The sequence below is a fragment of the Trachypithecus francoisi genome, unplaced genomic scaffold, assembly GCF_009764315.1.
Source record: "Trachypithecus francoisi isolate TF-2019V2 unplaced genomic scaffold, Tfra_2.0 Lachesis_group20, whole genome shotgun sequence".
Taxonomy (NCBI): Eukaryota; Metazoa; Chordata; class Mammalia; order Primates; family Cercopithecidae; genus Trachypithecus; species Trachypithecus francoisi.
Window position 1 is genome coordinate 35,264,660 of NW_022681466.1, and position 12,402 is coordinate 35,277,061.

The following is a 12,402-nucleotide window of genomic DNA, read 5'->3' on the forward strand; positions in this document are numbered from 1 at the left end:
GTCACACTTGTCAATTTTTGTTTTCATTGCAATTGCTTTTGAGGACTTAGTTACAGACTCTTTGCCAAGGCCAGTGTCCAGAATGGTATTTCCTAGCTTTTCTTCTAGGATTTTTATCGTTTGAGGTTTTACATCTAAATCTTTAATCCAACTTGAGTTAATTTTTGTATATGATAAAAGATAGGGGTCTAGTTTCATTCTTCTGCATATGGCTCGCCAGCTATCCCAACACCATTTGTTAAATAGGGAGTCCTTTCTCTGTCACTTATTTTTGTCACCTTTGTTGAAGATCAGATGATTGTAGGTGTATGGCTTTATTTCTGGGTTCTCTATTCTGTTGCATTGGTCTGTGTGTCTGTTTTTATATTTTTATTTTTATTTTTATTTATTTATTTATTTTTTGAGATGGAGTCTCACTCTGTTGCCCAGACTGGAGTGCAGAGGTGCGATCTTGGCTCACTGCAGCTCTGCCTGCCAGGTTCATGCCATTCTCCTGCCTCAGCCTCCTAAGTAGCTGGGACTAAAGGTGCCCACCACCACACCTGGCTAATTTTTTGTATTTTTAGTAGAGACAGGGTTTCACTGTGTTAGCCAGGATGGTCTCGATCTCCCGACCTCGTTATCCGCCTGCCTTGGCCTACCAAAGTGCTGAGATAACAGGCGTTAGCCACCGTGCCCGGCCTGTGTGTCTGTTTTTATACTAGTGCCATGTTGTTTTATTTACTGTCGCCCTGTAGTATAGTTTGAAGTTAGGTAATGTGATGCTTCTGGCTTTGTTTTTTTTTTTTGTTAGGATCACTTTGGTTATTCAGGCTCTTTTTTGCTATATGAACTTTAGGGTAGTTTTTTCTAATTTTGTGGAAAATCATGTTGGTAGTTTGATATAAAGAGTGTTGAATCTGTAGATTGCTTTGGGCAATATGGCCATTTTAAAGATACTGATTCTTCCAATCCATGAGCTTGGAATGGTTTTCCATTTGTTTGTGTCATATACGATTTTTTTCTTTTTCTTGAGACGGAGTCTTGCTCTGTCACCTAGGCTGGAGTGCAGTGGCGTGATCTCGGCTCACTGCAAGTTCCGCCTCCAGGGTTCATGCCATTCTCCTGCCTCAACCTCTGGAGTAGCTGGGACTACAGGCACCGGCCACCCTGCCTGGCTAATTTTTTGTATTTTTTTTAGTAGAGGCGGGGTTTCAGTGTGTTAGCCAGGATGGTCTTGATCTCCTGACCTTGTGATCCACCTGCCTCGGCCTCCCAAAGTGCTGGGATTACAGGTGTGAACCACCGTGCCCAGCTTTTTTTTTTTTTTTTGGAGACAGAATTTCACTCTGTTTCCCAGGCTGGAGTGAAGTGACGTAATCTCGGCTCTCTGCCTCTTGGGTTTAAGCGATTCTCCTGCATCAGCCTCCCAACTACCTGGGATTACAGGCATGCGCCACCACGCCCGGCTTGTATGTATGTATGTATGTATGTATTTATTTATATAGAGACGGAGTCTCGCTCTGTTGCCCATGCTGGATTGCAGTGGTGCAATCTTGGCTCACTGCAACCCCTGCCTCCCGGGTTCAAGCGATTTTCCTGCCTCAGCCTCCCGAGAAGCTGGGACTACAGGCACCTGTCACCACACCCGGCGAATTTTTTGTATTTTTAGTAGAGACGGGGTTTCACTCTGTTAGCCAGGATGGTCTTGATCTCCTGACCTTGTGAACCTTGGCCTCCCAAAGTGCTGGGATTACAGGCGTGAGCCATCGCGCCCGGCTAATTTTTGTATTTTTAGTAGAGACGGGGTTTCACCATGTTGGCCAGGCTGGTCTTGAACTCCTGACCTCAAGAGATCTGTCCGCCTCGGCCTCCCAGATTGTTGGGATTACAGGCATGAGCCACTGTGCTTGGCCCCTTTGTAAAGATTTTTAACCTCCAAAATACGCTGTTTTTTTGAGTTAGTGTCTCGCTCTGTCACACAGGCTGATGTGCAGTGGTGCAGTCATGATTCACTGCAACATTGATATTCCAGGCTCAAGTGATCCTTCAGCCTCAACCTCTTGAATGGCTGGGACTACCAGCGCGTACCACTGCGCCCAGCTAATTTTTTTTTATTTATTTTTTTTTTTTGGGACGGAGTCTCGCTCTGTCGCCCAGTCTGTGTGCATGCAGTGGCGCGATCTCGGCTCACTGCAAGCTCCGTCTCCCGAGTAGCTGGGACTATAGGTGCCCGCCACCACGCCCGGCTAATTTTTTTGTATTTTTAGTAGAGACGGCGTTTCACCGTGTTAGCTAGGATGGTCTCGATCTCCTGACCTTGTGATCTGCCCTCCTCGACTTCCTAAAGTGCTGGGATTACAGGCGTGAGCCATGCGCCTGGCGCGCCCAGGTAATTTTTTGTATTTTTGTGGATATGGGGTTTTGCCATATTACCCATGCTGATCTCAGACTCCTGGGCTACAGTGGTCCACCTGCCGCAGCCTCCTTAAGTGCTGGGATTACAGGCGTGACAAAATAGACTTCTTTATTCTTCGTCATATTTCTTCTTTTGAACTCTACTTTGTCTGAATAATACAGCCATGTCATCTTCCTTATAATTAGTTTTTCCATGATGTATGTATTTCTTCATCTCTTTAATCTATCCATATCTTAAGATGGATTTCTTGTGGACAGGTATAGTTTGGTCTTGATTTTTTTTAATCTAGTGACAGTCTTTGTCTTTTAATTGGAGTGTTTAGACTGTATACATAGACCATTTAAATATGATTATTATAGTGGTTAGGTTTGAATCTTCTTGTTATTTGTTTTCTATTTATTTTTTTTCCTCTTGTACTTTGTGCCATTGTTGTCATAGATTTTACTTTTATGTGAATTATAAACCTTAGAGCATATTGTTACTACTTTTGCTTTAACAGTTAATTATAAAGACTAAAAATATAGGGGAAAATACTATTTATCCACATATTTACCATTTTTGGTGCTCTTAATTCCTTTCTGTAGTTCCACATTTCCGTTTGATATAATTTCTCCTTAACTTGAAGAATTTCTCTGATTTTTTGTAGTGTGGGTTTGTTGGCAACAAATTTTACCAGCTTTTTTGGTCTGGAAAAATATATTTTCAAAGGGTATAAAATTTTAGGTTGGCATCATCTTTTAGCTATTTAAAGATGTCATTCTGACCGGGTGTGTGGCTCACACCTGTAATCCCAGTACTTTGGGAGGGCAAAACAGGAGGATTGTTTGAAGCCAGGAGATTGAGACTAGTGTGGTGGCAAAGCAAGAAAGCAGGATCCCATTTCTAGGAAAAAACAAAAACAAAAACCAAAGATGTCATTCTCTTTTCTTTTTTTTTTTTTTTTTTTTTTTGAGACGGAGTCTCGCTCTGTCACCCAGGCTGGAGTGCTGTGGCCGGATCTCAGCTCGCTGCAAGCTCCGCCTCCCGGGTTCACGCCATTCTCCTGCCTCAGCCTCCCGGGTAGCTGGGACTACAGGCGCCGCCACGTCTCCTGGCTAGTTTTTTGTAGTTTTTAGTAGAGACGGGGTTTCACCGTGTTAGCCAGGATGGTCTCGATCTCCTGACCTCGTGATCCGCCCGTCTCGGCCTCCCAAAGTGCTGGGATTACAGGCTTGAGCCAGTCATTCTCTTTTCTGCAGTAAATTTTATCTTTATTCCTCTGTAAAGTTTCTTTTTCCCTCTGGCTACTTTTTTTTTTTTTTTTTTAATTTCTTCTGGCTCCTTTTTTTTTTTTTTTGGGAGACGGAGTCTTGCTGTATTGCCCAGGCTAGAGGGCAGTGGCACGAGTGTGGGCTCACAGCAACCTCCACTTACCCTGGTGTTAAAGCGATTCTCCTTCCTCAGCCTCCTGGGTAGCTGGGACTATAGGCGTATGCCCCCATGCCTGGCTAATTTTGTATTTTTAATAGAGATGGGTTTCACTATGATGGCTAGGCTGATCTTGAACTCCTGACCTCAGGTGATACGCCTATCCTCTGCTCTAGTTACTTTTTCTTTTTTTTGGAGATGGAGTCTTGCTGTGTTGCCCAGGCTGAAGTGCAGTGGTGTGATCTCAGCTCACTGCAATTTCCACCTCCCGGGTTCAAGTGATTCTCCTGCCTTAGCCTCCTGAGCAGCTGGGACTACAGGTGCACATCACCACGCCCAGCAAATTTTTGTATTTTAAGTAGAGATGGGGTTTCACCATATTGGCCAGGCTGGTCTCGAACTCTTGACCTCGTGATCCACCCACCTTGGCCTCCCAAAGTGCTGGGATTACAGACGTGAACCACTGTGCCTGGCCCTGATTACTTTTAAGATTTTCTTTTTATTACTCGTTTCAGAAAGTTGATGTTTGATGTTTCTTGGTATGATTTTCTTTGCATTTGTCTCATCTAGGGCTCATTGAACTGGGTTTAGAGTTTTCATTCAACTTGGGAAACTTTCTTCAAATTAATTAATTAATTAATTAATTTGAGACGGAGTTTTGCTCTTGTCGTCCCAGGCTGGAATGTAATGACATGATCTGGGCTCACCGCAACCTCTACCTCCTGGTTCAAGTGATTCTCCTGCCTTAGCTTCCTGAGTAGCTCGGATTACAGGTGCCCACCACCACTCCCAGCTAATTTTTGTATTTTGAGTAGAGATGGGGTTACACCATGTTGGCCAGGCTAGTCTCGAACTCCTGACCTCAGGTGATCCACCCCCCTCGACCTCCCAAAGTGCTGGGATTATTGGTGTGAGCCACTGCCCCTGGCCCTCAAATGTATTTTTGTCTTCTACTTTCTTTATCTCTCTGGGACTGTAATTGCAAGTGTGTTTGAGTGTGTAATATTGTTCTGGAGGTTACTATTCTTTTTTAAGTCTCTTTTCATTTTTTGCTTCATTTTGGCCAATTTCTGTTGTTGTGCTTTCAAATAACCTGATCCTTTTCTTCTGTTGTGTCAAATTGTCATAAACAATTAATTCTCAAGGCTGAAGAAGATGGTTTCTATCATGTTAGTTTGTAGGGGCCTGATAAAAAATGGAGAACGACAAGATGAAGAAAGTCTTGGAGGAAGGCGCAGGACAGATGCCTTACGCTTCTTGTGTAAAATGAATCCTTCTCAGGCCCTCAAGGTCCGAGGCATGGTGGTAAGCGATCCTGTGTTTTATTAGACAAAGGTCCAATAACTCTTCTCAAGATGGTGTTAGAGTCCTGTAGAGGTTGGGAATTTTATTTATATACTGAATATGTTACCTTTCTTTCTGGGTTTTTATGTTTTGTAGGATTTCTTCCTCTAAACTTTAGACACTTTAGATTTGGAGCATCCTTGCCCTTTTTGCTTATGATACTGAATTCAGTTTGTTTTCTTTGCTGTGCTAGGTGGAAGAATGTCACTTGCCAGGCCTTGGTGTGGCTTTGACATTGGATCATACTAAAAATGAAGCTTGTGAGGATGGAGTGAGTGACTTGGTTTGTTTTGTAAGTGGTTTGCTTCTTGGAACAAATGCGAAAGTCCGCACTTGGTTTGGAACTTTTATCCGAAATGGACAGCAGGTGAGGGTTAAATATCTGTATAGGCTAAGGATTAGAATATTTTAGCAGCTACTAAAAGAGAAAGAAACATTTTTTGAATGATGTCATTAGGCAAGTGGTTCTCACACTTTCTAGTTTCAGGGACCTCCTTATATTTTGAAAAATCACTAAGGATACCAAAGAGCTTTTTTTTTTTTTTTTTTTTTTTTTTTGAGACGGAGTCTCGCTCTGTCGCCCAGGCTGGAGTGCGGTGGCCAGATCTCAGCTCACTGCAAGCTCCGCCTTCCGGGTTTACACCATTCTCCCGCCTCAGCCTCCCAAGTAGCTGGGACTACAGGCGCCCGCCACCTCGCCCGGCTAGTTTTTTGTATTTTTTATTTTTTTATTTTTTAATTTTTTTTATTTTTTATTTTCTTGAGACAGAGTCTAGCTCTGTCACCCAGGCTGGAGTGCAGTGGCCGATCTCAGCTCACTGCAAGCTCCGCCTCCCGGGTTCACGCCATTCTCCTGCCTCAGCCTCCTGAGTAGCTGGGACTACAGGCGCCCACCACCTCGCCTGGCTAGGTTTTTGTATTTTTTAGTAGAGACAGGGTTTCACCGGGTTAGCCAGGATGGTCTCGATCTCCTGACCTCGTGATCCGCCCGTCTCGGCCTCCCAAAGTGCTGGATTACAGGCTTGAGGCACCGCGCCTGACCGAGCTTTTGTTTATGTGGCTTTTTTCTGTTGATATTTACCATATTAGAAATCAGCACTTAAATATTTGAAATACTTATTTAGTTATTTAAAAATAGCAACAGCTGGTGTGTTGGCAGGTGCCTATAATCCCAGCTACTTAGGCGGCTGAAGCAGGAAGATTGCGAGAGTCAGAGGTATAGTGTGTGATAATTGTGCCTGTGACTAGCCACTGTACTTTAGCCTGGGCAACATAGCGAGACCTCATCTCTAAAAAAAAAACCAAAAACAAACAACAATAATCCTATTAAATGTGAACATAACATATTTTAAATGAAAACTGTGTTTTGCCAAACAAAATTTAATGAGAAGAATGATATTGTTTTATTTTATTGTATTTTTTTCAAATCTCTTCAATGTTTGGCTTGATAGAAGCCTTTGGAAACTGCACTGTACCCTTGTGAGTGAATGAGAAAGTAAAAGACAGATAACGTCTTGAGTATTATTAATACCTTTCCGGACCCACTGAAAGAATATTGGGAGGCCGGGTGCGGTGGCTCAAGCCTGTAATCCCAGCATTTTGGGAGGCCGAGACGGGTGGATCACGAGGTCAGGAGATCGAGACCATCCTGGCTAACATGGTGAAACCCCGTCTCTACTAAAAATACAAACAATTAGCCGGGCGAGGTGGCGGCGCCTGTAGTCCCAGCCACTCGGGAGGCTGAGGCAGGAGAATGGTGTGAACCCGGGAGGCAGAGCTTGCAGTGAGCTGAGATCCGGCCACTGCACTCCAGCCTGGGCGACAGAGCAAGACTCCGTCTCAAAAAAAAAAAAAAAAAAGAATATTGGGAAACTCCAGGGTTCAGGGCCAGATTCATGAGAACTGGCGCATTAGGTCACTGAAATAAGTTATATTTTTAAATTTTAATACATATGTATATATATGTTTTTATTACGGTAAAATATACATAACATAAAATTTTGCAGTTTAATCATTTTTAGGTATATAATTCAGTGGCATTAAGTATATTCACAGTGTGCAACCATTACCACTCTTCATTTCCAGAACTTTTTTTTTTTTTTGAGACGGAGTCTCACTCTGTCGCCCAGACTGGTGTACAGTGGCGCAATCTCGGCTCACTGCAAGCTCCACTTCCTGGGTTTGAGGATTCTCCTGCCTCAGCCTCCTGCGTAGTTGGGATTACAGGCGCCCACCACCATGCTTGACTACTTTTTGTAGTTTGAGTAGAGACTGGGTTTTGCCATGTTGGTCAGGCTGGTCTAGAACTCCTGACCTCAGGTGATCCACCCACCTGGACGTCCCAAAGTGCTGGGATTACAGGCACGAGCCACCGGGCCTGGCCCATTTCCAGAACTTTTTCATCATCCCAAACAGAAACTCTGTACCCATTAAAAAACTCCCCATTCCCCCTATCATCCCATCCTCTGGTAACCTCTATTCAACTTTCTGTCTCTATGAATTTGCCCTTTCTGGCTACCTCAAGTAAATGGAATTACACAATATTTTGCCTTTTGTATCTTGCTTATTTCACTTAGCATAATGTTTTCTTTTCTTTTTTTTTTTTTTTTTTTTGAGGCGGAGTCTCGCTCTGTCGCCCGGACTGGAGTGCAGTGGCCGGATCTCAGCTCACTGCAAGCTCCGCCTCCCAGGTTTACGCCATTCTCCTGCCTCAGTCTCCCGAGTAGCTGGGACTACAGGCGCCCGCCACCTCACCCGGCTAGTTTTTGTATTTTTAGTAGAGACGGAGTTTCACTGTGTTAGCCAGGATGGTCTCGATCTCCTGACCTCGTGATCCACCCATCTCGGCCTCCCAAAGTGCTGGGATTACAGGCTTGAGCCACCGCGCCCGGCCAGCATAATGTTTTCAAGGTTCATCTATGTTGTAACATGTGTCAGGATTTCCTTTTTAAAGACTGAATAATATTCCATTGTGAACTTAGAGTAGAACTACCATTCTGTCCAGCATTCCTACTGCTGGGTAGAGAAATCATTATATAAAAAATACACCTACACTTGTATGTTTATCGCAGCACTCTTCACAGTAGCAATGTTATGGAATCAACCTAAGCATCTGTCAATGGATGGTTGCTTAAAGAAAATGTGAGAGAGATACACACACACACACAGACACACACACACACACACACACACACACACACACACACACACACGTGGAGTCTCGCTCTGTCACCCAGGCTGGAGTGCAGTGGCTGGATCTCAGCTCACTGCAAGCTCCTCCTCCCGGGTTCACACCATTCTCCTGCCTCAGCCTCCCGAGTAGCTGGGACTACAGGCGCCCAACTACCTCGCCCGGCTAGTTTTTTGTATTTTTTTAGTAGAGACGGGGTTTCACCGTGTTAGCCAGGATGGTCTTCATCTCCCGACCTCGTGATCCGCCCGTCTCGGCCTCCCAAAGTGCTGGGATTACAGGCTTGAGCCACCACACCCGGTCAAGGCCGTTATCTTAAGTGAAATAATGGAGAAACAGGAAGTCAAATACTGCATATTCTCACTTATGAGTGGGAGCTAATCATGTGTACATATGGACAAAAGAGAGTGGGATAATACATATCATAGACTCCAAACGATGGAAGGGTGGGAAGGGGGTGAGAGTTGAGAAGTTACCTGTATTGAGTACAGTGTATACTATCAGGGTGATGGCTACACCAACAACCCAGACTTCTATGCAATAAATTCGTGTAACAAAACTGCACTTGTACCCTCTAAATCTGTAAAAATAAAAAGTAAGGGCTGGGTGTGGTGGCTTACACCTGTAATCCCAGCGCTTTGGGAGGCTGAGGTGGGTGGATCACAAGGTCAAGAGATCGAGACCATCCTGGCCAACATGGTGAAACTCCGTCTCTACTAAAAATAAAAAAATTAGCTGGGTGTGGTGTGTGCACCTGTAGTTCCAGCTACTCGGGAGGCTGAGGCAGGAGAATTGCTTGAACATGGGAGGCAGAGGTTGCAGTGAGCCAAGATCACGCCACTGCACTCTGGCCTGGTGGCAGAGCAAGACTCAGTCTCAAAAAAAAGAAAAATAATATTCTATTGTATGTATATGCTACATTTTATACATTCACCTGCTTATGCACATGTGTTTTGCAGCAGTTTTTAACTTGCAAAATATTTTAATTTTTCAAAAACGAATTTATTTTAACAATGTGAATAGAGTTCCTATGAAGGAGCTAATAGAGATTGTGATTTAACTTGTTGAGATCACTTAGCTAGACAATGTGTACTGCTTAAATCCTGTAGTCTATTTTTTAAGCAACGGAATCACAGTGTTTTAAAATATTCAAGTTCTACTTTATAGCCCATTTGAAAACTGATTTTAAGCTTTGCTTTTTAAAACAAAGTTAACATTTGTTTATCGGATGCTTCACATATGTCAGGTACTGCATTAAGCACTTGGCATGCTCATCTTGTTTGTAGTTGTCCTTCGTATGCAATAAACCTTTATTCTTTGAACTTATTGTTAAAGCAGGTCTATCATATTTTACTTAGAAACACTCAAAAGATAATAATTAACATTTGCCTAGCCCTGTAGAGTTTAGAACTGCTTTCATACATGTATTAGTTTTGTTCATTCGTCTACTTAACAGACTTTGAGTGCTTGCTGTATGTTAGGCACAATGTTAGACTGTGCAGAGTGAGAGATGACTAAGACCTTGTCCCTGCCTGAAGAACTGTAGGGGTTATAGAATTGTAAACTCTTGTTTTTTGAGACGGAGTATCACTCTGTTGCCCAGGCTGGAATACAGTGGCGTGATCTTGACTCATTGTAACCTCCGCCTCCTGGGTTCAAGCAATTCTTGTGATTCTTGTGCTTCAGCCTCCCGAGTAGCTGGGATTACAGGCATACGCCACCACACCCAGCTAATTTTTGTATTTTTAGTAGAGATGGGGTTTCACCATGTTGGCCAGGCTGGTCTTGAACTCCTGATCTCAAGTGATCTGCTCTCCTTGGCCTCCCAAAGTGCTGGGATTACAGGTGTGAACCACTGCATCAGGCCAATAATTGTGAACTCTTAATTATAGGAGTTCTGTAAGGTAAATGTTGTTGATAAAATATTTCCTTGTCATTAAGGAAATTGGGGTTCAGAGAGGTTAACCAATGTATCTAAAGATACATAATCATCTAATAGTAGAGCTGGCATTTAAACCCCAAGGACTTACATCTTCAAAATCTGAGCATTTTCTCCTATACCACATATCACTTTGTTAGTCTTTATGTATTTGAAAGTACCATTTAAATAATATTCCACAATTCAGATTGTCACTAATTTAGTCTTTCCTCTGCAACCAATCCAAATTAGGGTGAATATTCATTCTTCAGACAAACTAGTGGATTTTGAGTTTGCTTGATTGGTTAAAATGAGATTCTGTAGTCATGACAATCTCCTCAAATAGGCCAATTTGAAAGTGTTTAAGTGGGGAGCTGTGTTTTAGCTCCCTTTTAGTTTAGTAAATGCTTCATGCTTTCTTCCTTTTGTGATCCATATTTCTTACAGAGAAAAAGAGAGACCAGCAGTTCTGTCCTTTGGCAGATGAGAAGGCAGCTTCTTCTGGAGTTGATGGGCATTCTTCCCACAGTAAGAAGCACCCGAATTGTGGAAGAAGCTGATGTGGACATGGAGCCCAATGTGTCTGTGTATTCGGGGCTGAAAGAAGAGCATGTTGTGAAAGCCAGTGCACTCTTACGTCTGTACTGTGCTTTGATGGGGATCGCTGGACTCAAGTATTCAATAGTTTGATATTTTACCTTTTTGTCATTTTACTTTCTTGTTCCTATTCTCAAGAAAGTGAACCAAAGGCCTTTTATTCAGAGGATTAAAGTTTTCTGTTGGACTCAGGTAGTGGGCTGGCCTATAAGAAGAATGAAATCCTAAGGCCAAGAATTCCTAGCAGAGATGTATTCATCTGTTTTGTTCTGATTGTAAACAGAGCTATATAAATAAATATGGGAGGAGCCAGAGCAGTTTATCAGTTTCCAATCACAGTTTAAAAAAACCTATGATTTCAACACAGCTTGACAAAATTATAGTGAATGATCTGTGAGTGATCTTTTAACATTGACTAGTTGAAGTAAGTCTCTCCTTTGTTTCCTTTTACAGTTGATATCATAAATTGTTTAAAATTAATATGATGTGATTAATAAGTACATTGTTTTCTCTTTTTTTTTTTGAGATGGAATCTCCATCTGTCGCCCAGGCTGGAGTGCAGTAGCGCAATCTTGGCTCACTGCAACCTCTGCCTCCTGGATTCAAGTGATTTCCTGCCTCACCACACCCGGCTAATTTAAAAAAATCTTTTTTTGTATTTTTAGTAGAGACGGGGTTTCACCATGTTGGCCAGGCTTATCTCGAACTCCTTACCTCAGGTGATCCACCTGTCTCAGCCTCCCAAAGTGCTGGGATTACAGGCATAAGCCACTATGCATGGCCAGTACAATGTTTCTTATTTAGTCACCATACAAAATCCTTTTGAATAATATTCTTAATAATTGTACATCTAGTCTTCATTTGCATGTGTCCAATATGCATGAGTTTCAGTTACCCCAGTTTATTTAAATCATGCTGGTCTCTCAACACAATTGACATTTCAGTTGCCATGATATATTAACCAAATAATTTTATAAAGTATAGGGATTGTGAGCTCCTCAGGCCACATACCACTAAGTAAATAACAGATGTACATCATGATTAGTGACCAGTGGGCTCACTTCTTTCAAAGTTTGTTGGTAACTGGTTACTGCACACCTGTTATTTAATTCGTGTACATATAGCAGAGGAGGTAGTTGTAAAGGTTGAATATCCTGTATCTGAAATGCTTGAGACCAGAAGTGTTTGGGATTTTAGAACTTTTTGGATTTTGGAATGTTTATATTACATTTACTGGTTTAGCATCCCTGTTTCAGAAATTCAAAATCCTTAGTGCTCCAATGAGCATTTTCTTTGAGCTCATTACCTCATTGTTGGCGCTCAGAATGTTTCGGAGTTTGGGGGTGTTTCAGATTTTGGATTTTTTGGATTGGGGTTACTCAACCTGTATTGCTTCCTTTCTCTCCATAATAAACTCATGTTCCAAAACATGGAAACAGTTTTTGGAACATTATATTCCAAAAACAGATAATTGGAAGAGGCAATTGGCAAGTAAAGATGAAAGTATAGGCTGGGCATGGTGGCTCACACCTGTAATCCTAGCACTTT

At 42.5% G+C, this 12,402-nt stretch overlaps 1 protein-coding gene across 4 annotated transcripts in view; it reads left to right on the plus strand.

Moving 5' to 3' along the window:
* INTS2 (integrator complex subunit 2) overlaps window positions 1–12,402 on the plus strand; it is a 71,114-nt gene that overhangs the window by 19,116 nt on the left and 39,596 nt on the right. For 3 of the 4 annotated variants that reach the window (XM_033183745.1, XM_033183744.1, XM_033183743.1), the window contains exons 6-8: window positions 4,980–5,110; window positions 5,343–5,516; window positions 10,705–10,931. In XM_033183745.1, the coding sequence (XP_033039636.1) occupies window positions 4,980–5,110; window positions 5,343–5,516; window positions 10,705–10,931 (532 nt within the window). Of the gene's footprint in view, window positions 1–2,320; window positions 2,372–4,979; window positions 5,111–5,342; window positions 5,517–10,704; window positions 10,932–12,402 lie in introns of those variants that run through there. The other variant, XM_033183746.1, reaches the window with a different exon arrangement.